The sequence below is a fragment of the Ranitomeya variabilis genome, chromosome 7 (assembly GCF_051348905.1).
Source record: "Ranitomeya variabilis isolate aRanVar5 chromosome 7, aRanVar5.hap1, whole genome shotgun sequence".
Taxonomy (NCBI): domain Eukaryota; kingdom Metazoa; phylum Chordata; class Amphibia; order Anura; family Dendrobatidae; genus Ranitomeya; species Ranitomeya variabilis.
This window is the reverse complement of record NC_135238.1, coordinates 233,499,861-233,524,395: the sequence shown is the minus strand read 5'-3', so window position 1 is coordinate 233,524,395 and position 24,535 is coordinate 233,499,861. Positions and strand designations below refer to the sequence as shown.

The 24,535-nt window shown below is 44.5% G+C and overlaps 1 protein-coding gene across 1 annotated transcript in view; it reads right to left on the bottom strand.

Annotated features, from left to right (window-relative positions):
- The window catches only part of LOC143784668 (sterol 26-hydroxylase, mitochondrial-like), a 28,733-nt gene extending 17,313 nt beyond the window's left edge, over positions 1–11,420 (bottom strand). The window contains exon 1 of the mRNA XM_077273184.1: positions 11,142–11,420. Within this exon, the coding sequence (XP_077129299.1) occupies positions 11,142–11,384 (243 nt within the window). The 5' untranslated portion in view covers positions 11,385–11,420. The remainder of the gene's footprint in view (positions 1–11,141) is intronic.
- Positions 11,421–24,535: the final 13,115 nt, after the last annotated feature.

Here is a 24,535-nt window from a genome sequence, read left to right as displayed (position 1 = left end):
GATAATCAAAAGTTAGGCCTCTTTCACACTTCCGTCTTTTTCCTCCTGTCGAAATCTGTCGATTTTTGAAAAAACAGGACCCTGCAAATTTACCCGTTGAAGTGCAATCCGCGTGAAACGGCCGTCGTCCGGTTCTCTCCCTGCACCCTCTCGTTTTGAACTGCAGCCCGAAAGGCATGTCCGTACTCCAATTTATGGATGAATAAAGGATTTTTTATTTACATCGCTTGGGTGAGTGCCACCTTTTCTGTTTTCTCTGGATGTTCTAATATGAATTACTGCTTGGTTGTGCACCACAGTGCGATAGTTGTCCACGGTTGGTCTGTCTGCCACATGAAACTTTGATTATCGCAGCGAACTGCCCTCTTTAATTGCCATCAAAAACCATTCATCCTGGTGCCGTCATACTTTTTTTTTTTTTTTCCTTCTATGGACCGTTACATCAGTTTGCAAATCTTTTTACAACGTCCGTCGATACATCGCGCTGACGCATTATGACGACCGTCTCAAGATGGAAGTGTGAAAGAAGCCTTACTGAACCAATGGTGAGAAATGGAAGAGTCTCATTATTGATATTACTGTAAAGTTCTAGACAACAAATAATAATCTATAAACATTTAGATTACTGTATAAATAAACATTTGACACCTTTCACATACAGTTTGTTTCAAACATTTCAGAATAATTGTTGGCTGTGACTGAATACAAGTAGTCCTGTCTGTATAGTCCTGCTGTTGGCCATTACACATAGATACAATTGTAACCAGTGTAGACAATGCTCTGTGAGCTAAACACATCAGCAGCACAAAGCGCTAGTTGGCTACAAAGTATTCCTTCCGAGTCACAGAATTGTCTAGAATTGTATCTGCTTCTCAGCTGGGTGCAGCGCTGGCTATAGACAGAATTGCTGTATCTGACTGTAACTAAGGGTTCTCATTCACTGACAGCAAACATTAAAGGTGGTGAGGAATTGAAATAAAAAGTAGATTACAAAGTTGTAGAACTGCTTGTGATGAGCTTGTGCTACACACAGTAGCCAATCTGAAGACGTAGTGCTGCAATGTAAAGTAAAGCGGCTTATGACCTGATATTATTTTTGCTGAAGGCATTCTCCAAAATGACCGGAGGGAGCGACAGCTCAAGGATTAGGCCTGTTTCACACGTCAGTGGCTCCGGTGGTGACAGTTTTCTCACGTACTGGAGACACTGACTCATGTAGATACATTAAAATCAATGTGTCTCTGCACATGTCAGCGTGTTTTCACGGACGGTGTGTCCGTTTGAAAAACACGGAGACATGTCAGTGTTCGTGGGAGCGCACGTATCACACGGACCCATTAAAGTCAATGAGTCCGTGTAAACACGTACCGCCGTCCGTGTTCCGACTGAGTACCACATGGACTGTGCAGGAGACAGCACTACAGTTAAGCGCTGTCCCCTGCTTTGGGTGCTGAAGCCGGAATTCATTCCTTCTTCCCAGCAGCGTTCGCTGGAGAGAAGGAATGAAAATTCATTGTTTTTTTTTTGTTTTTTTGTGTTTAAAATAAAGTTTCCGGCAACCTCCCCCCTCCCACCCCCCGTGCGCCCGCCCGCTGGAAATAAAATACTCACCCAGCTCCCTCGATGCTTCCTCTCAGCGCCGCAGCTTGTCCTGTGTGAGCGGTCACGTGGTACCGCTCATTACAGTGATGAATATGCGGTGTCATGATATGTACTTTTTTTTTCTCTGTCCTGTATTTTGTATAATATGTCATGATGTGGTGCGACTTCCCTTTGGTTGTATTTACTGTACACTTTGCAATGTCATGGGATGTATGTAACTTAACCTTTCTCCTTCCCCCAATACTTGCAGCCCTGAGCTATAATGTAATTAAGCTTTGTCAACACCACTAGTGAAGGAATAGCCATTCTTCCTCACAGCAGGTGGCCAGTTAAATGCACTGACTGGATAGACTAAGGGTACCGTCACACAGTGGCATTTTTATCGCTACGACGGCACGATTCGTGACGTTCTAGCGATATCGTTACGATCTCGCAGTGTCTGACACGCTACTGCGATCAGACACCCTGCTGAGAATCGTACGTCGTAGCACATCGTTTGAAACTTTCTTTCGTCGCTGGATCTCCCGCTGTCATCGCTGGATCGTTGTGTGTGACAGCGATCCAGCGATGCGTTCGCTGGTAACCAGGGTAAACATCGGGTTACTAAGCGCAGGGCCGCGCTTAGTAACCCGATGTTTACCGTGGTTACCAGCGTAAAAGTAAAAAAAAACAAACAGTACATGCTCACCATCTGATGTCCGTCAGGTCCCTTGCCATCTGCTTCCTGCTCTGACTGTCTGCCGGCCGGAAAGTGAGAGCAGATCACAGCGGTGACGTCACTGCTGTGCTGTGCTCTCACTGTACGGCTGCACTCAGTCAGAGCAGGAAGCAGACGGCAAGGGACCTGACGGACATCAGATGGTCAGTATGTACTGTTTGTTTTTTTTTACTTTTACGGTAAACATCGGGTTCCGTTGAACTAATTGTGGACTCTGTAGATCTACCTGCATGTGCTGTTCCAGCGTTCTTGATAATAAATCTGTTGAATCATCCCTCAGCCTGTTGTCCCTTCTTGCTCAGCCGTACACCCCGTCACATGCGGCTCCACCTCCCATAGGGGTGGAGCCACATATTCATCACTGTAATGAGCGGTACCACGTGACCGCTCATACAGGACAAGCTGCGGCGCTGAGAGGAAGCATCGAGGGAGCTGGGTATTTTATTTCCAGCGGGCAGGCGCACAGGGGGTGGGAGGTGACAAGGAACTTGATTTTAAAGACAAAAATAATAAAAAAAACATTGATTTTTCATTCCTTCTCTCCAGCGAACGCTGCTGGAGAGAAGGGATGAATGGCGGCTTCAGCACCACGCTGGGGACAGCGCTTACTGTAGCGCTCTCCTGCACGGTCCGTGTGGTACTCAGTCAGCACACGGGCGGCACACAGCTACCGCACGTGTGCCACACTGATGTGCCACGTGAGCTCACGGACACGGATAACTCCGGTACCGATTTTTCCGGTACCAGAATTATCTGGACGTGTGAGACTGGCCTTAGAGGCCATGGAGTAAGGCACTGGTGGACACAGACTGTGCAGTATATAAGCCCTTTACAGTCCAATAATTCATCAGAATGCAAAGTTCCACCTGATTTGGAGCTGGATGTGCCCCCCACCTGTTGGGCCCCCGTGCAATGATCGGACCGCCCCTGGTACACGGAGCTCCTGAGAGCCCTTAAAATAAGTGCAGCTAGATTAGAGAGAAAATGCTTCACTACCATTACCTCCTGCACTGACAATCTGTATGACATAAAGCCAAATCAAAAATCATTTTTTTCTGTTGAGATACAATGGGGAAAAAAATCAGAAGCAACCTGCACGTCTTTTGGTGCGAGGCCCCCAAGGTTAATATCAAGCCTCAATTGCAGATAACCTAAAAAGGCGGGGCAGCGCACTAGAAAGTGCAAAATACAATGGACTTTTAGTATCATTTTAACCCCGTAATGACCGCCAATACGTTTTTTTACTGACCTGAGATATAAGAGAATAGCATCCCCATACAGGAGACAATCCCGCAGCTGTCGGCTGTCCACTATAGCTGACAACTTGCTGCATCAGCCACGATCAGTGTTGGCACCGTCCAAATCTATTTAACCCCTTAGATGCTGCTGTCAATGGTGATTACACCATATCAATGGTTAACAGAGTGCGGGGGCTTCTCCCTCTTTATCCCCATTGGCACCCTGAGATCATGATTGTGTGGTCCTGATGTTTGCCACGGCAAATCATAATTAAATGGCAGCTTTAGAGTCTGCCGGCTACAGCGGCCTGTTCAGAAGTTACCGACATTTAAGTGGTAAAAATACATTTTTTCACTTGTGTCATGTCACTTTCCATTAATTCCTGAGCAGCATCTGAAGGGTTAATAAACTACCTGACAGCAGTTTTCAATATGTCAGGGGGTGCGGTTTTTATAATGGCATCACTTTTGGAGGTTTTCCAACATCCAGGACCCCAAAAGTCATTTCAAACCTGAACAGATCCTTCAAAAAAATAAGTTTTGTAAATTTCCTTGAAAAAATGTAAAATTGCTGCTACAATTTTAAACCTCCTAAAAGGCTAAGAAAATAAAATAACATTTTACAAATGGCGCTGATGTAAAGCCGACATGAGGGAAATGTTATTTATGAATGCTTCTGTGTGGTATGACTATCTGGATTAGGCCGGGGTCACGCGTGCGAGAAACTTGCACGAGTCTCATATCTCAATACCTGACACTGCATAGAAATACATGCAGCCGCACACTCCGATCCCGAGTGCCGCGCATTGAGATGCGAGACTCGTGCAAGTTTCTCGCACATGTGACCCAGGGATCAAAGTTTGAAAATGGCAATTTTTATTTACATTTTTGTCAAATTTTGGATATTTTTTTATAAATAAACACAAAACATATAGACATATATTTATCACTAAGATAAAGTCCAACATGTCACGAAAAAACAATCTCAAAATCATTGGGATCTGTGGAACGATTCCAGAGTTATGGCCACATAAAGGGACGCTGGTCAGATATTAAATATTTGGCACCGTCACTGAGGGGTTAAAACTCACAACAAAATACACAATGGAGGACACTTTAAAATAGTATAAATAATTTATAGTTTCTTCCAGATATTCTGATCCACTGCTTCAAGTTTTGTATTTTGTGTCCACAAGGATTAATTCTAATAAGTGCACAATGCTCAGGAGTTGCCATTTAAGCAATTCCCTAATATACTGCACCATGTATGCAGTCATGTGTGAGAACTATGATATATTTAGCATTTTGTCTTCACAACTCTCTGCAGCGAAATATGGCGCAATCTCACCAATTTCGAGGGTCCAACAGTTTACAATCCATCCTCCACCATTCTATTATTACTGCAAGATACAGGAAAGACATATACAGTCCATTCACTACTTGTCTGAACATAACTCTCCATCAAACTCCATCGCACCCAAAGGAACTACAAATACTGGCTGGTGACTAGCGCATGCAGCCTTATCTATCCCCCATTTCCTCAAGATGGCGGGACCATTGTTGTAAACAAGCCCCTGTTCTTTGTCAGCCAGACCTCATTGTAGAATGTAAGCTCTTAGGCCGGGGTCACACTAGAGAGTTTTACGGACGTATGAGAGGCGCAAAAACTACGCACACGGACCAATGATTCTCTATGGGGCAGCTCCTATCTGCCGTATATTTTGCAGCCGTATTTTACGGGCGTAGAAAATTGCAGCATGCTGCATTTATCAGCATGTTGCGCAAAAAATCCGCCAATGATTACACACGGACCATGCGTGTGACTTGCGAGAAATACGCAGCGGTGTTCTATAGAAAAGCCGGCAATTGAGTGCGGTGTACAGTAAAATCACACTGACAGAATAGAATAGATAGAATAAATGTCTACACATAGTATAGGTATATATATATATATATATAGCATATATATATATATATATATATATATATATATATGTCAGTGAGACACACATATATATATATATATTTATATTTAATACAGCGCTAGATAGCAGAAAAGCCGGTAATTCAATTGTCGGCTTTTGCTATCTCCTTACCGAACCCGACAGGATATGATACATTGTTACATACAGTAAACCATTTCATATCCGTTATATATTTACATATTCCTCACTAATAATGTTAGTAGTTTGTGTGTACAATTTGGGGGCTCTAGCTGTTAAAATAAAAGGTTAAATCACAGAAAAAACTGGCGTGGGCTCTCGCGCAATTTTCTCCGCCAGAGTGGTAAAGCCAGTGACTGAGGGCAGATATTAATAGCCAGGAGAGGGTCCACGGTTATTGGCCCCCCCCGGCTACAAACATCTGCCCCCAGCCACCCCAGAAAAGGCACATCTGGAAGATGCGCCTATTCTGGCACTTGGCCACTCTCTTCCCACTCCCCTGTACCGGTGGGATATGGGGTAATAAAGGGTTAATGTCACCTTGCTATTGTAAGGTGACATTAAGCCAGATTAATAATGGAGAGGCGTCAATAAGACACCTATCCATTATTAAGCTAATAGTAGTAAATGGTTAATAACACACACACATTATGAATAAAGTGTTTTAATGAAATAAATACACACATGGGTTTTTAAAATCTTTATTGTACGCTTAATCCACCTGAAGACCCTCGTTTTGTGAACAAAAAGCAACAATATCCCATACCTCTCCCTCGTTCGGTCATGTCTCACGCTGTAAATCCATCTGAAGGGGTTAAATAAATTTACAACCAGGAGCTCTGCTAATGCAGCTAGTGCACCTGGTTGTAAAAACTGGGAAAATATTCAGAAAAATTCCCACGCTAGAGTTCATATGAGTTTATGCCAGCAGGGGGCGCAGACCTGCAAGTCTACGATGCTACGTTACCCTGCATTCCATTCATTCCCCAGTTTTTACAAGCTGGAGCAACAGCCGCATTATCAGGCTCCTGGTTGTAAATTTACTTAACCCCTTCAGATGGATTTACAGCATGGGACATGACTGGTCGCCGGAAAGGTATGGGATATTGTTGCTTTTTCATTTTATTTTTTTCACAGAACGAGGGTCTTCAGGTGGATTAAGCGTACAATAAAGATTTTAAAACCCCATGTGTATTTATTTCATTAAAACACTTTATTCATAATGTGTGTGTGTATTATTAACCCTTTAAGAACAGAGGATTAATAATGGATAGGTGTCTTATTGACACCTCTCCATTATTAACCAGGCTTTATGTCACCTTACATTTGTAAGGTGACATTAACCCTTCATTACCCCATATCCCACCGCTACACGGGAGTGGAAAGAGAGAGGCTAAGTGCCAGAAGAGGCGCATCTTACAGATGTGCCTTTTCTGGGGTGGCTGGGGGCAGATGTTTGTAGCCAGGGGGGGGCCAATAACCGTGGACCCTCTCCTGGCTATTAATATCTGCCCTCAGTCACTGGCTTTACCACTCTGGCGGAGAAAATTGCGCGGGAGCCCACGCCAGTTTTTTCTGTGATTTAACCCTTTATTTTAACAGCTACAGCTCCCACATTTTACACACAGACACTTGTAACATCACTAGTGAGGAATATGTAAAAAAATAAGGTATATGAAATGGTTTTCTGTATGTAACCATGTCTCATATCCTGTCGGGTTTAGGAAAGGAGATAGCAAAAGCTGGCTTGCTTTTCTGCTATCTAGCGCTGTATGAAATATAAATAAATAAATATATATATATATATATATATATATGTGTCTCAATGACATATATATATATATATATATATATATATATATATATATATATATATATATACCTATTTTATGTGTATATATCTATTCTATTCTAACCTGTCAGTGTGATTTTACTGTACACCGCGCTGAATTACCGGCTTTTCAAAGGACACGGATGCGTAAAAATCGGACAGAACTCGCATGGTGCGAGTGTTGTGCGATTTTTTTCTCGCACCCATTGACTTGCATTGGCGAGTCTCGTCCGAGAATCGCAGCAATACGCAGCATGCTGCAATTTTTTTCTCAGTCCGATTTCGGCTGAGAAAAAAAATCGCAAATGAGATGTCACCTATTGACTAACATTGGTCCGAGTACAATACGATTTTTTTATCGCATTGCACTCGTCCGTTTTGCTCGCAAGTGAGTATGAGCCCTAAGGGCAGCTATTGGCAGAAACGCATCAGTTTCAATATTATCTAGGGATCCATTCTGTGTTTAATGGGACTAATGGATTCAGTTATGTTACTTGTGCTACGTTATACTCAAGCTCTACTATTTGCATTTTTACATTTGTAGTAAAAACTGTAATAAAATATTATGTAACAATTATGGTGATAATATTAATAATAGCTTGAATCTCTGTGATTCCTCATGTTTTCCTGGTGGACTCGGACATTTGCGGTTTTTCTCCTTGTATTTCTTCCCATGTTCATTCTTTCTCTGTCACTTTCCATAGTATTTTTAGCTTTGCGTAGTTTCAACATTATACCATATGTCCTAGTTCCCCGCAGAGCCCGAGTCCCTACACTTATCTTGTGTGATTACATCCGCTGAGGATTTCCAGTGTGATGGTAATAAAACCTTTTAATATAGCGATACTTTATGTTTAAACGTTTGTAATGGCCCCGTCTCACTAAGCGATTTACCAACGATCACGACCAGCGATACGACCTGGCCGTGATCGTTGGTAAGTCGCTGTGTGGTCGCTGGGGAGCTGTCACACAGACAGCTCTCCCCAGCGACCAACGATCAGGGGAACGACTTCGGCATCGTTGAAACTGTCTTCAACGATGCCGAAGTCCCCCTGCAGCACCCGGGTAACCAGGGTAAACATCGGGTTACTAAGCGCAGGGCCGCGCTTAGTAACCCGATGTTTACCCTGGTTACCAAAAAAAACAAACAGTACATACTCGCCTTTCGGTGTCCAGGTCCCTTGCCGTCTGCTTCCTGCTCTGACTGAGATCCGGCCGTACAGTGAGAGCAGAGCGCAGCGGTGACGTCACTGCTGTGCTGTGCTCTCACTTCTCACTGTACGGCCGGCAGTCAGTCAGAGCAGGAAGCAGACGGCAAGGGACCTGACGGACATCAGAAGGCGAGTATGTATTGTTTGTTTTTTTTGGTAACCAGGGTAAACATCGGGTTACTAAGCGCGGCCCTGCGCTTAGTAACCCGATGTTTACCCTGGTTACCAGTGAAGACATCGCTGGATCGGTGTCACACACACCGATTCAGCAATGTCAGCGGGGCCTCAACGACCAAAAAAAGGTCCAGGCCATTCCGACACGACCAGCGATCTCGCAGCAGGGGCCTGATCGCTGGTACGTGTCACACATAGCGAGATCGCTACTGAGGTCGCTGTTGCGTCACAAAACTTGTGACTCAGCAGCGATCTCGCTATGTGAGACGGGGCCTTAAGATATTAGTTTGCTGTCAGTGAATAGAAATGTCTTATTTAACATGCAGAGGATGACAACTTGAGACAAACCCTGTGAGCTCCACAGAAAGAGCCTGATACATTGTAGCAAACAGTCAGCCACGTGTACACCTGCTGTGCTGCTCTTATGGCCTGCACGTGTCCCCACACAGCAGGAGCAGCAGGGGGGCTTCCAGTGTAAACTGCAGTGTTCCCTCACTGACAGCAAACATGTATGGATATTGTGAGAAATTAAAACATATATTAGAAAGTTCCAGAACATTTACACAGGGATTATTGTGTACATAAAAAAGAAAAACTCCTTAAGGCCTATCATGTGTTACCTTCATATGCACTTCATGTGATACTGACTGCTGAGCCGTGTATCTAATCCTATCCTGTGTGATACTGACTGCTGAGCCATGTATCTAATCCTATCCTGTGTGATACTGACTGCTGAGCCGTGTATCTAATCCTATCCTGTGTGATACTGACTGCTGAGCCGTGTATCTAATCCTATCCTGTGTGATACTGACTGCTGAGCCATGTATCTAATCCTATCCTGCGTGATACTGACTGCTGAGCCGTGTATCTAATCCTATCCTGTGTGATACTGACTGCTGAGCCATGTATCTAATCCTATCCTGCGTGATACTGACTGCTGAGCCGTGTATCTAATCCTATCCTGTGTGATACTGTGAGCAGAGCCGTGTATCTAATCCTATCCTGTGTGATACTGTCTGCTGAGATGTGTATCTAATCCTATCCTTTGTGATACTGTCTGCTGAGCCGTGTATCTAATCCTATCCTGTGTGATACTGACTGCTGAGCTGTGTATCTAATCCTATCCTGTGTGATACTGACTGCTGAGCCGTGTATCTAATCCTACCCTATGTGATACTGTCTGCTGAGCTGTGTATCTAATCCTATCCTGTGTGATACTGACTGCTGAGCCGTGTATCTAATCCTATCCTGTGTGATACTGTGAGCAGAGCTGTGTATCTAATCCTATCCTGTGTGATACTGTCTGCTGAGCCATGTATCTAATCCTATCCTGTGTGATACTGTCTGCTGAGCCATGTATCTAATCCTCTCCTGTGTGATACTGTGAGCAGAGCCGTGTATCTAATCCTATCCTGTGTGATACTGTCTGCTGAGCTGTGTATCTAATCCTATCCTTTGTGATACTGTCTGCTGAGCCGTGTATCTAATCCTATCCTGTGTGATACTGACTGCTGAGCTGTGTATCTAATCCTATCCTGTGTGATACTGACTGCTGAGCCGTGTATCTAATCCTATCCTGTGTGATACTGTCTGCTGAGCCGTGTATCTAATCCTATCCTGTGTGATACTGTCTGCTGAGCCGTGTATCTAATCCCATCCTGTGTGATACTGTCTGCTGAGCCGTGTATCTAATCCTATCCTGTGTGATACTGACTGCTGAGCCGTGTATCTAATCCTATCCTGTGTGATACTGTCTGCTGAGCCGTGTATCTAATCCTCTCCTGTGTGATACTGACTGCTGAGCCATGTATCTAATCCTATCCTGTGCGATACTGACTGCTGAGCCGTGTATCTAATCCTATCCTGTGTGATACTGACTGCTGAGCCGTGTATCTAATCCTCTCCTGTGTGATACGATCTGCTGAACTCTGTTTCTAATCCTGTTCTTCTGTCTGTGTCAGCCAGTGATAGATACAATGGTCGATCAATGGATTAGGGGTGGACAAAGAATTGGTGTAACCTGTGCAGGAGATCAGGGCCCAGAAGGTAACAGGGTCACGTCCTCTTCCAAAGTAACTCCTGTCACAAACACATCATTAGACTGCAAAGGCCGTATTCTGTTCTTGTACTGGGGTCGCTGCTGTCTGTGTGAGCCCCCGAGATAGATAATAGATAGATAATAGATAGATAATAGATAGATAATAGATAGATAATAGATAGATGATAGATAGATAATAGATAGATAGATAATAGATAGATAATAGATAGATAATAGATAATAGATAGATAGATAATAGATAGTAGATAGATAATAGATAGATAGATAATAGATAGATAGATAATAGATAGATAATAGATAGATAATAGATAGATAATAGATAGATAGATAGATAGATAGATAGATGATGGCTGAGTGACTCTGACCTGCAGCTCGTGTGTACGGAGCAGGTAGCCCCTGATGAAGAAAAAGTAGAGGTTGGTGAGAAGAGAGGGTCCCGGCAAATCATCAAACGTCTTCATCTTGTTGTCCCTCTCTGCTACTTCGGCAGCTGCAGCCCCATGTAAGGCTCTGTCCTGGGTGACCCCGGTCCTGCATGTCTGCAGTAGGGGCCTGACCCTGCTCCTGATGTCAGGGAGGTGGCAGCGGACCATAGTAGTGGATGTCATGTCTGAAGTGAGGGCTGCTATCTCCTGGTGTTAGAGAGGAAATCCCTGAGAGTCCTCCCACTAGTGACATCCTGAGGAAGTGGCTGCATCATGAAAAGAGGAGTGGAAGGAGGGCGCTGCTATCTGTGCAGCAAAGTCCACCCGAGTGTCCTGAAAATCACTTTATCATGAGGGAATTGCAATATACAGATGCTTCTCACAAAATTAGAATATCAACAAAAAGTTACTTTATTTCAGTTCTTCAATACAAAAAGTGAATCTCCTATATTCTATAGAGTCATTACACACAGAGTGATCTATTTCACGTGGTTATTTCTGTTAATGTTGATGATTATGGCTTACAGCCAATGACAACCCAAATAGATCACTCTGTGTGTAATGACTCTATAGAATATAGGAGATTCACTTTTTGTATTGAAGAACTGAAATAAAGTAACTTTTTGTTGATATTCTAATTTAGTGAGAAGCCCCTGTAATCAGTTGTCCATTTCATAGATATCTTTGAGACGATTCTTAAATTGCACCTGGAGGGGTCAAATTCCCTGCTGATATTAGGGCATGGGTGCAGTTTATGGCAGCCTGCACAGTATCCCTTTAACTCTTCATCTGCCATCATATTTATTTATTATTTCTTCCTCACAAGAGTAACATATTGTTTTAAACAGAACGAGTTGAACTTTTTAACCCCTTTCTGACATTGGGTGTAATAGTATACCCACGCCAGGATCCCTCCCTTTGATGTGGGCTCCGGCGCTGAGCCCACATCTTTCCTGGTATATGTCAGCTGTTTTGAACAGCTGACACGTGCCTATAACAGCCACTGGTGGAATCGCAATCCACCCGCAATTGTTAACCTGTTAAATGCCGCTGTCAATCTTTGACAGCGACATTTAACTCGCGCTTCCGGCCAGCGCGCCGGAAATCCCGCCCATCAGTGACCCCGTGATCGCGGGTGACCAATGGGTTGGCATGACAACCAGAGGTCTCCAGCAGACCTCTATGGTTGTTATTACTGGATTGGTATGAGCGCTCCCCGGTGGTTGGCTCACATAGCAAGTGAGCATTTCTGCTACGCGATCTGATCATCACTTGTGTGTAGCAGAGCCGATCAGGCAACTGCAGCTTCTAGTCTTCCATGGAGGCTATTGAAGCATGCCAAAAGTAAAAAAAAATGTTTTTAAAAATATAAAAAAATAAATAAATAAAAAATATATAAAAGTTCAAATCACCCCCATTCGCTCCATTCAAAATAATACAATTAAACACCCCCCCCCACATATTTGGTATCGCCGCGTTCAGAATCACTGGAGCTATCAATATAAAAAAAGAATTAACCTGATTGCTAAACGGCGTAATGAGAAAAAGTCAAATGCCAGAATTACGTTTTTTTGGTCACTCCTACATTGCAATAAAATGCAATAACGGGTGATCAAAAGATCCTATCTCCACCAAAATGGCATCAATAAAAACATCAGCTCAGTGCGCAAAAAATAAGCCCTAACACAACTCTAGGTCGCGAAAAATGGAGACACTATGTGTCTCGGAAAATGGTGCCATTTTTTTTTTTTACCAAAGTGTGGATTTTTTTTTCACCACTTCAATCAAAAAAGAACCTAGACATGTTTAGTGTCTGTGAACTCACAATGACCTGGAGAATCATAATGGCAGCTCAGTTTAAGCATTTAGTGAACATGGTAAAAAAACAACAACTGTGGAATTGCACTTTTTTTGCAATTAAACCGCACTTGGAATTATTTTCACGTTTTTCAGTACACGATATGATAAAACCAATGATGTGGCTCAAAAGTACAACTCATCCCGCAAAAAACAAACCCTCACATGGTTATATTGACCGAAAAAAAAAAAAAAAAAGTTATGGCACTGGAAAGAAAGGGAGCAAAAAATGAAAACGAAAAAAAGGAAAATGGCCCGGGGGTTAAGGGGTTAATGTCACCATTTACTTTATTATATGATGTACTTGAAAAATAAAAACATATTTGTGGACTGAAAAAAACCTAAATAAAACATCAATTCCTCCATGGTTTTGGCTTTTCATTAACTTGGTAAAAATGACCTGGTCAATTCATTCTGTGCCGGTCAGTGCGACTACACCAAGAACAAATGGACAGAGATTGTTCGTGTTTTACTACTTCTTTAAAAAAAATAAAAAATTGTTAAATAAATAAATTTGTCTGTTGCCATTTTCTGAGACTCATAATAACTTTTTTTTATTTTCCATTGATGGAGCAGAATGAGGGGTTTGTTTTTTTATTACTTTTTTTGGAGGAGAGGAGGCCAAACAACATCAGTTTTGTTCTTTTGAAAATGTTTTTTAATGACGTTTGTATTAATAATGTGATATTTTATTATTTTGGATTAGCAACCATGCCAAATGTATTATTTATTTATTTTTATTGCTTAGACTCTTTTATTTATTTTATTTATAGGAAAATAAAGATGATTTAGAATTTTATATATATATATTTTTTTAATTTTTACATTTTTTTTTCTCACTAGAGGACTTGAACCTTCAATGGCGTGCCGATTTGCACCGTAACCAGTACCTGTTGTGTATGGCAGGTTCCTCAGATGTTTTATACACTTGCACTTGTCCAGAAGGGGTTAAAGGGAACCTGTCAGCACAGTTTTCCATATGGAAGTAGCAGCATAGCTGTATAGGCGCATGCCACAAAATAAAATGAGATACATTTTTTTTTTGCAGAGATTCAATGTTCTAGTCATGAGAAAACTAGTGTAGAAGACACATGCAAATCAGGCTGGAGGTGCACTGGGGCGTGTCAGTGCACTGGAATATCTCTGTTATTGGGGTAATTCTCCCACCATCTTGCATATCGTTCTCGTCGTTTATCTCCTCAATATTGAGATGAGTTTTACTTTCTCCCATGTTTCGCCATACTCTGGGCACTCCATGACGGGGATACACCTCCCGCTGTGACCTTCAGACTTCTAAATATTTATCTAGGATAGAGGAGCATGTACTAAATATTAGCCAATCTATTGATGAAACATCACCCAGGTCACTAAGTCACTTCTCACAGCCGCTACCAAAATCAGCACACTTCTCTCCTGAAATACTCTGTGCCCCTTGGGTCCTGTTAATGCCACTGTGTCACTGTGTCCAGAAAATAATGACATTCCTCTTCTTAAATACTCTGTGATGCTGAGAACTTTGCTTTTTCAACTGTCTTATGGCCCTTGATCTGGGACATAGATCCCTGACCTCACTGACCTCATCTCAAGAGTGAAAAAATTACTCCCAGGATCAGCACACTCCTCTCCTGAAATCCTCGGTGCTGCTGAGGCACCCTGCTCCTCCTGCTATATACCTTTTTAGTCTGACCTCCCCCATAAGATCAGCCCACTGTTCTCCTGAAATCCTCTGTGCTGCTGAGGCATTCTGCTCCTCCTGCTGTGTACCTTTTTGTCTGACTCCCCCATAAGATCAGCACACTCTTCTCCTGAAATCCTCTGTGCTGCTGAGGCACCCTGCTCCTCCCACTGTATACCACCTTTTCATCTCACCACCTCCATAAGATCAGACACCCCTCTCCTGAAATCATCTGCGCTGCTGAGGGATGGTGCTCCTCCCACTGTATACCTCTTAGTCTCTGACCTCCCCCATAAAATCAGCACACTCCTCTCCTGAATTTCTCTGTAATGCTGAGGCACACTGCTCCTCCTGCTGTATACCTTTTCACCTCACCTCCACCATAAGATCAGAAACTCCTCTCCTGAAATCCTCTGTGCTGCTGAGGCACCCTGGTCCTCCTGCTGTATACCTTTTTAGTCTGACCTCCCCATAAGATCAGCCCACTGTTCTCCTGAAATCCTCTGTGCTGCTGAGGCATTCTGCTCCTCCTGCTGTATACCTTTTTGTCTGACTCCCCCATAAGATCAGCACACTCTTCTCCTGAAATCCTCTGTGCTGCTGAGGCACCCTGCTTCTCCCACTGTATACCACCTTTTCGTCTCACCACCCCCATAAGATCAGACACCCTCTCCTGAAATCATCTGCACTGCTAAGGGATGGTGCTCCTCCCACTGTATACCTCTTAGTCTCTGACCTCCCCATAAAATCAGCACAGCACACTCCTCTCCTGAATTTCTCTGTAATGCTGAGGCACCCTGCTCCTCCCCTGTATACCTTTTCACTTCACCTCCCCCATAAGATCAGAAACTCCTCTCCTGAAATCCTCTGTGCTGCTGAGGCACCCTGCTCCTCCCACTTTATACCTTTTTGTCTGACCCCCCATAAGATCAGCACACTCCTCTCCTGAAAAATCCTCTGTGCTGCTGAGGAATGGTGCTCCTTCCACTGTATACCTCTTAGTCTTTGACCTCCCTCATAAGATCAGCACACTCCTCTCCTGAAATCCTCTGTGATGCTGAGCTGAGGCACGCTGCTCCTCCCCCTGTATACCTCTTAGTCTCTGACCTCCCCCATAAAATCAGAACACCCCTCTCCTGAATTCCTCTGTGCTGCTGGGGGAACCTGCTCCTCCCACTATATACCTTTTTGTCTGACCTCCCCATAAGATCAGCACACTCCTCTTCTGAAATCCTCTGTGCTGCTGAGGTATCCTGCTCTTCCCACTGTATAGCACCTTTTCGTCTCACCTCCCCCATAAGATCAGAGACTTCTCTCTTGAAATCCTTTAGTCTTTGTTAGGTTTTCTAACTCTCTGATTTTCTGAGAATATATTGCACTTAAGTGCTGGCCTCTAGCATGTGGGCTGCTTCTATAGTGAAACTACTGTCACCATGTGGACAGTGATATCACTACTAGGACAGTGATGTCACCACGTGGATAATGATGTCACCATGTGAACAGTGATGTCACCAGATGGATAACTCCCAGCATATCTCCTTGCTGAGACCCAGAGATGACTTTCTGCATGTCATATGTATGGGAGGTGCTGATTCTTTACATCTCTCCTGCGTATCTCGCACCAATCGACCTTCAGACCTGTAAGGTGCGTCCATCACAGCGCCGAGATCCCTGTTATATCTGAGCCTTGACCCAATGTATACAGAGACTGTTCACAGGACTCTGCACAATTCTAGCTATTACACAGATAGTGAGGACAGGCCAGCGACTGACACGGACGGTCACCGGGAGCAGGAATATATGACAATTGTCCAGCTCAAAGGACAAAATGGAGGAGAACAATGCACCGCGTTCCAAATTATTATACAAATTGGATTAATCATCATAAAGATTTCATTTCTGTTTTTTCCATAAACTCATGGATGGTTTGTGTCTCAGGGACTTTGGATCACTGAACTCAGTCTCAGTCCCCTGTGATAATGAGTTTGCCAGGTGCCAATTAAAGAAAATCTCCTTAAGGGTGTGTGTCCACGGTCAGTAAACGCTGCGTGTTTGACGCTGCGCAGAGCTGCAGCGTCAAACACGCAGCGTCCAGATGTTCCAGCATAGTGGAGGGGATTTTATGAAATCCCGTGTCCACTATGCGTGGAAACCCGCACGCGGCGGCCCTGAGACTCCAGACATGCTGCGCGTCTTTTCAGATCGCAGCATGTCCGTACACCTTGCGGGGACACAGCGTCCCCGCAAGGCATAACACAGGGCCCTATGGGAGAGAGCGATGATCCCGGATGTGTACAGTTAACACATCCGGCATCATCGCGTCCCAGAAAGAGGGCGGGGCTTAGCGTCGAGCGGCTTCGCCGCTCCGGCGATACCGCCGGCCATCCTGAACGTGGACACGCAGCCTAAGGCTATGTGCACACGTTGCGGATTTTGCTGCAGCAGTTTTCCATGCGTTGTACAGTACCATGTAAACGTATGGAAAACAAAATCTGCAGTGCACATGCTGAGGAAAAAAACGCATGGAAACGCAGCGGTGTATTTTCCACAGCATGTCAATTCTTTGTGTGGATTCCACTGCGTTCTACACCTGCTCCTCAATAGGAATCCACAGGTGTAAAACCGCAGATGGAATCCGCACAAAAACCACGGTAAATCCGCGGGTAAGCCGCAGTGTGGTTTACCTGTGGATTTTGCAAAAACAGTGCGGAAAAATCTGCACACCAATCCGCAACGTGTGCACATAGCCTAAGAAGGATGTTCTACATTATTAAGCAGCCACAAGTTTCAAGTGATATGAGAAAGAAAAAGGATCTCTGGTGCCGAAAAGTGTCACATAGTGCAAAGCCTGGGAGAAGGAATTAAAACATTAGATATTTCATGAAAACTAAAGTGTGATAATCGTTCAGTGAAGAGATTTGTGGCCGATACAGAGCACAGATGGGTTTGTGCAGATAAGGGCATAATGAGGAAGGTCTGTGCAGATAAAGGCATAATGAGGAAGGCTTGTGCAGATAAGTTCAGAATGAGGAAGGTTTCGACTAGACAAATTCATCGGATTAAGAGAGCAGCTGTTAAAATATCATCTAAAAAAGCAAATAGCTTATATGAAGCTGCTGGTGCCTCTGGAGTCCAGGGAGCCTCAAGATGAAGGATCCTCCATAGACTGCAGTTGTGCATAAACCTACTCTTCCACCACTCCTAAACAGTGCTTACAAGCAGAAATGGTCGCAGTGGCTCAGGCAGACATAAAGACTCATTGTAAAACTGTCTTGTATACTGGTGATGTCGTGCAACCCTGGATTGTCCAGATGGATGGAGTAGTGGATGGCCACCATGTGCCTACAAAGCTGTGATGTCACCAAGGCGGTGGAGGAGTCATGTTTTGGTCCGGAATCATGGGGAGAGAGCTGGTAGCCCCTTTAGGGTCCCTGAAGGTGTGAAAATGACCTCTGCAAAGTGTATAGAGTTTCTGACTGATCACTTTCTTCCATGGTACAAAGAGAAGAATCGGTTGTAACTAGTGTTGAGCATTACGATACTGCAAGTATCGGGTATCGGCCGATATTTGCTGTATCGGAATTCCGATACCGAGTTCTGATATTTTTGCGATATCGGAATCGGAAGTGTGTGGTGCGTATGGTTCCCAGGGTCTGGAGGAGAGGAGACTCTCCTTCAGGCCCTGGGATCCATATTTATGTAAAAAATAAATAATAAAAATAAAAAATATTGATATACTCACCTCTCCGACGGACCCTGGACCTTAGCGATGTAACCGGCAGCCTCCGTTCCTAAGAATGAGTGAGTGTAGGGCCTGCGATGACGTCGCGGCTTGTGATTGGTCGCGTGAGCGGTCACATGAGCGGTCACGCGACCAATCACAAGCCGCGACGTCATCGAAGGTCCTTCACTCTGCATTCTTAGGGAACGGAGGCAGACGCTTGGACCGGTGAGAGCCGGGGCCGTCAGAGGGTGAGTATATCAATATTTTTTATTTTTATTCTTTATTTTATACATGAATATGGATCCCAGGGCCTGAAGGAGAGTTTCCTCTCCTTCAGACCCTGGGAACCATTCCGATATTTTGTGTCCCATTGATATGCATTGGTATCGGGTATTGGTATCGGCGATATCCGATACTTTTTGGGTATCGGCCGATCCAATCCGATACCGATACCTTTGCATATCGGAAGGTATCGCTCAACACTAGTTGTAACAGAAACATCTTCATGCTGACAATGCCCCGTCTCATGCTGCAAAGAAGAGCTGAGTCATTGGCGGCTATGGGCATAAAAGGAGGAAACTCATGGAGCGGCCACCACCCTCCGCTGACCTCAGCACTATTGGGAACCTTTGGAGTATCCTCAAGAAGAAGATCTATGAGGGTGGGGCCGATCACATGAGAACAGGAGCTCTGGGGGCGATTCTGATCCTGCAAAGAAATTCAAGAAGAAACTCTCCAAATACCCACAAGTTCTATGGAGGCAGAATGGTGGCGCTGACATCACAGACGCTCCGATGTTACATGTGACCTTGGCTGTTACAATGATTTTGATAGAAAATGCTTCTGATCTCAGTAATGTGACGTCTTAATGCTGCAAATTCCACAAATGTCCATTTTCAGTTCTTTACAACCTATAAAATACTTGGAAACTGTTGTGCAGAACAATTTGATGCACTTTGATTTTTGCTTAGTTTTGTTCTCATTGGAGGTTTGTCCAATAAAATGTGATTTATATTTTAGCAGTTGATGACTTGAACTTTATACCGACTCATCTGCATCCACCATTTAGCATAATATTTTGAAATATTATATATACCGATTGAGAAACAAAACTATGCATTAAAACTTTGCAAAATCATAACTACACTTGGCCACTAGATGGCACCACAGACCTTCATATGAAGATAGTGAGCACAATAATCACTTCAGGGGTCCTAGAGAATCAACATTTAAGGTCATTTACCACTGGAATTAAATGCACTTTACAAACTGGAATGACTCCTTTGTTTTTGGCTCAAATTGCCCCAAATTTACCTATGAGGCCTACCTTGCATTAGTATTTGCAAATGGCAATTTCCTGGACAACAAGTAAATGCCTGTATTTTGTGTAAACAAAAGTCACGTTGTCCATTTCAAATAATGCAGATATTTTGCAGCATGTGCCCCTTTTAAAGATCCTGGGCATGATAGTGAAATACATCGGAGAGGTAAACTGATCTTTTGCAGGGCCAGGTTCACTCCATAGTAGACTTGATTGATGAGCTGTATGGTTTATTCACAGATCTAAGGGTTTAGCAGATCCCTGAGATTCAGTCTTCATGTAAATTGTCTCAGTCCAATGTGCAATGAGCAATAACAACCAGTCTGAATGATGATCTCTGCTCCCCCTAGTGGTCACAGCTGGTACTATGTCTTAGGCTGCCGTCACACTAGCAGTATTTGGTCAGTATTTCACATCAGTATTTGTAGCCAAAACCAGGAGTGGGTGATAAATACAGAAGTGGTGCAGATGTTTCTATTATACTTTTCCTCTAATTGTTCCACTCCTGGTTTTGGCTACAAATACTGATGTAAAATACTGACCAAATACTGATAGTGTGACGGCAGCCTTAGAGTGCAATGACCGATTCTTTAATTTTTTTTTGTTTTACATGTTGTATTTTTTCATGTAATGATCTTTATAAAAAAAAAAATATATATATTAATCTTATAATTTTCATGGTGGCCTCAGAGGTTCTTTTACAATCATGCTTCATGTACTTTCAGAAAGAGTTTTCATCAGTTTCCTTATCAGCAGAGGCAGGATTTCAATGACAGGTAACACCTCTATACACAGATAGCAACACAAAAAACACCACTGGCGGCTACAGACAAAAAATGGCCCCTGTGCATGAGCAGTATATTTTCTTCCTTTGCAGTACTAATGTACAATTCTGAGCCCTATTGCCTCTTGGGCCCCTGTGTGGCTGCACAAGTTGCATCATGGCTATGTCTGCCCCTGAGAACTAACGACATAATAAGCCATGTCACAGCTCACCTCCTCCTCCTCCTCGCTTCACAATGACTTTGCACCCGCTCATTAGATGCCTCAATACAAAGGACGGGGTCAGACTCTGTTCATTGCAACTAATGTACATAAGGATTTCCTGAAATAACAGAAAGTTCTAATATAAAAAAGCCCCAATGGCAAGTTTGAAAATTACAAGATTTCTATGTTTGTTTTTTAATTCTTAATAATGACTGTGATGTGAAAAAAATATCGTCAAAATATATTTATTACAAAAAAAGCGGATCTAGACAATAGGTCATTTTTCTGATTCCCTGTAATATAGTCCCTGAAACTAGAAAAGTGGTAACCGGCAGCCGATGAGTGACACTGGGGGGCTTCGCTGACATAAATGTGACACTATAGGAACATTAATTCTGTTGTTTTGCTGGAGTAAGATGGGGCTAATTAATTAAGATGTGGGCGCTTCTTAAAGAACTTGGCGCATCTTACAACTGTCGCGCGGCTCATTACTCCATTCAGGGACTGGAGTATTCTCCTAGCAGAATAATATCATGATTTTTTGGACGGACCTCCCTGTCTTGTCTTGTCTACCTTGGTAGATGTGGCCGGGACTGGTGCAACAATTCCGTAATCTTTGTGACATTTCAAGGTGTTTTATGTCAGAACACTGGAAAATCACCCTGCTGAGATGGGCGCTCTGTATGGGACGAGCTCACTGTCTCTGCGCTTGTCTCTATAAAGGGGGACATGTCAGATTCCCTGTGGAGTTGGGCTCAGGCCGGGGGGCTGGATGTGAAGTGTTTGCACTTAATGACATATTTATGCTAATGTCTCATAAGAGGATATTTAAAGACTGAAGTGTGAAATTGCTGCATCCGGAACAAGAGCTTAAGGGATTTATGGGCATCATCTTCTCATACAGTAAAGTGTGTGACGCTGATGCTTTCCCCTCCACAGGTATGGCTGGCATCTTCTGCCCCAGTCACATCCAAAGCAGCATTCAAAATGGTTCTGCATGCAGCATCCAATTCATCAGCACCATCCTAAATAATCCTATCTGGCAACCTACATGCAATTCCATAATACTTTATTCCGTGGCGGACATCATCCTAATGCAAACGCTACATCTCCCACTGCGCCACTGCATGAACCAGACCCAGCATGTGGCACCAACGACTCATCAGCTCTTGCAGCCTGAGAACAGAACCCTACAGAATTTTGTATGCAGCTTTGGATGTGAATAGGGTACACGTTAACATTACATGCAGTTTTCTTCTTTTTTGCAGTGTTATATATTGATACAATGGAAAAACTTTGCAACTTCCTGATGATGTCACCGGATGTCCTAAAAAAGAATGATGGCCGCTATCAGCGATGCTCTCAGGAAGGTCATTAAGAATGATGGTGTCTTTACTGGGGCTGCAGCCGCCAGGGCAGATTTGTACTAGGTTTTATAGAAAGGTGACAGGTCCACTTCACCATGTTAACAGCTGGCAGATCAGGGTGGGCAGAGATTTGTGGAAAAACAGTGCAATGTGTATAAAAATGTCAGAAAAGCTGTTAATGGTGCGGGTGTATACACAGAGCGGTATATCAGACCCAGCCCTGAGCGGAGGGCAAATGGAGCGTACCGTGGCGTTCACCGAGCCGTCCCTGCCTGTATATTCTAAATACACACGGCGAATCACAGCTTCAATGCAGCTAGAAAAAAATGGCTTCAAGGGTAATTCCATCCAAATCATATAACCAAACCATAAACTCCATTAACCCTTGACTACTATTAGTTGTTTGTATTGATTTTTAGTTCTGTGCTCACGAGACCCAACAAAGTATAATAATGTAATGGCTGCAGTCCCTTCACCAGCTTTATTGAGTGATGATATCTAGAGATGAGCCAATCTGAACGTAAACGTTTGGGGGTCATAGTGTCCGGTGCTAAATGCCGAACACGGAGTTCTACGGAAATCCATAGCAATGTTCGAAGTTACGGGGAAAGTCGAGAGAGAGAATTTCCCAGCTCAAAAGTTTGATTTCTCATTGTTTTCAATAGGGTTCGGGTTCTAGTTTAATTTGGGTACCGAAACCAAACTTTTAAATAAACTTCAGGTCAAGTATCAGAACCCAAACTTCCACGGGTCCACTCAACCCTAGTGATATCATTGCCTACCTTGTCAAGGTTCAGAGTGGCTCTATTACTCCTTCTCGGCATATTTCTGCTCCAGTTGTCATATAGTGTCAAGATAATCCTGATGTATGCTGGCTACATAGTATCAGTGCATAGTGCTCAAATAATAAATAGCATTCAAATAATACCTCTATGTAGGGGTTTTCTCATCTTCTATCCTCAGGAGCACGCCTCTCCCCTGGCTCCCAGCTTCTATCCTCAGGAGCACGCCTCTCCCCTGCCTCCCAGCTTCTATCCTCAGGAGCGCGCCTCTCCCCTGCCTCCCAGCTTCTATCCTCAGGAGCACGCCTCTCTCCTGCCTCCCAGCTTCTATCCTCAGGAGCGTGCCTCTCCCCTGCCTCCCAGCTTCTATCCTCAGAAGCGTGCCTCTCCCCTGGCTCCCAGCTTCTATCCTCAAGAGCACGCCTCTCCCCTGCCTCCCAGCTTCCATCCTCAGGAGCATGCCTCTCCCCTGCCTCCCAGCTTCTATCCTCAGGAGCGCGCCTCTCCCCTGCCTCCCAGCTTCTATCCTCAGGAGCGCACCACTCCCTGCCTCCCAGCTTCTATCCTCAGGAGCGTGCCTCTCCCCTGCCTCCCAACTTCTATCCTCAGGAGCGCACTTCTCCTCTGCCTCCCAGCTTCCATCAGGAGCACACCTCTCCCCTGCCTCCCAGCTTCTATCCTCAGAAGCACGCCTCTCCCCTGCCTCCCAGCTTCTATCCTCAGGAGCGCACCTCTCTCCTGCCTGCCAGCTTCTATCTTCAGGATCACACCTCTCCCCTGCCTCCCAGCTTCTATCCTCAGGAGCGCGCCTCTCCCCTGCCTCCCAGCTTCTTTCCTGAGGAGCGCACCTCTCTCCTGCCTGCCAGCTTCTATCTTCAGGATCACACCTCTCCCCTGCCTCCCAGATTCTATCCTCAGGCGCGCGTCTTTCCCCTGCCTCCCAGTTTTATCCTCAGGCGCGCGTCTCTCCCCTGCCTCCCAGCTTCTATCCTCAGAAGCGTGCCTCTTCCCTGCCTCCCAGCTTCTATCCTCAGGAGCGCGCCTCTCCTCTGCCTCCCAGCTTCCATCAGGAGCGCACCTCTCCTCTGCCTCCCAGCTTCCATCAGGAGCGCGGCTCTCCCCAGCCTCCCAGCTTCTATCCTCAGGAGCGCACCTCTCTCCTGCCTGCCAGCTTCTATCTTCAGGATCACACCTCGCCCCTGCCTCCCAGCTTCTATCCTCAGGACCGCTACTCTCCCCTGCCTCCCAGCTTTATCCTCAGGCGCGCGTCTCTCCCCTGCCTCCCAGCTTCTATCCTCAGGAGCGCGCCTCTCCCCTGCTTCCCAGCTTCTATCGCCAGAAGCACGCCTCTCCCCTGCCTCCCAGCTTCTATCCTCAGGATCACGCCTCTCCCCTGCCTCTATCTTCAGAAGCGTGCCTCTCCCCTGCCTTCCAGCTTCCAGTTTGCCAGGAGTCGGTGCACTCCTAATGACTGACAGTTCAGACCAGCAGCATGACTGCACCACTAGTCCTTACCGTGCGCTCTTTGACAGATTTGCAATTGTAGCATCAGAAAAGCACAAGGGCTCTGAATCTGGCAGGATCCGGTGGTTCAGTCAGCTTTAGAGCAACTCTTAGGCCA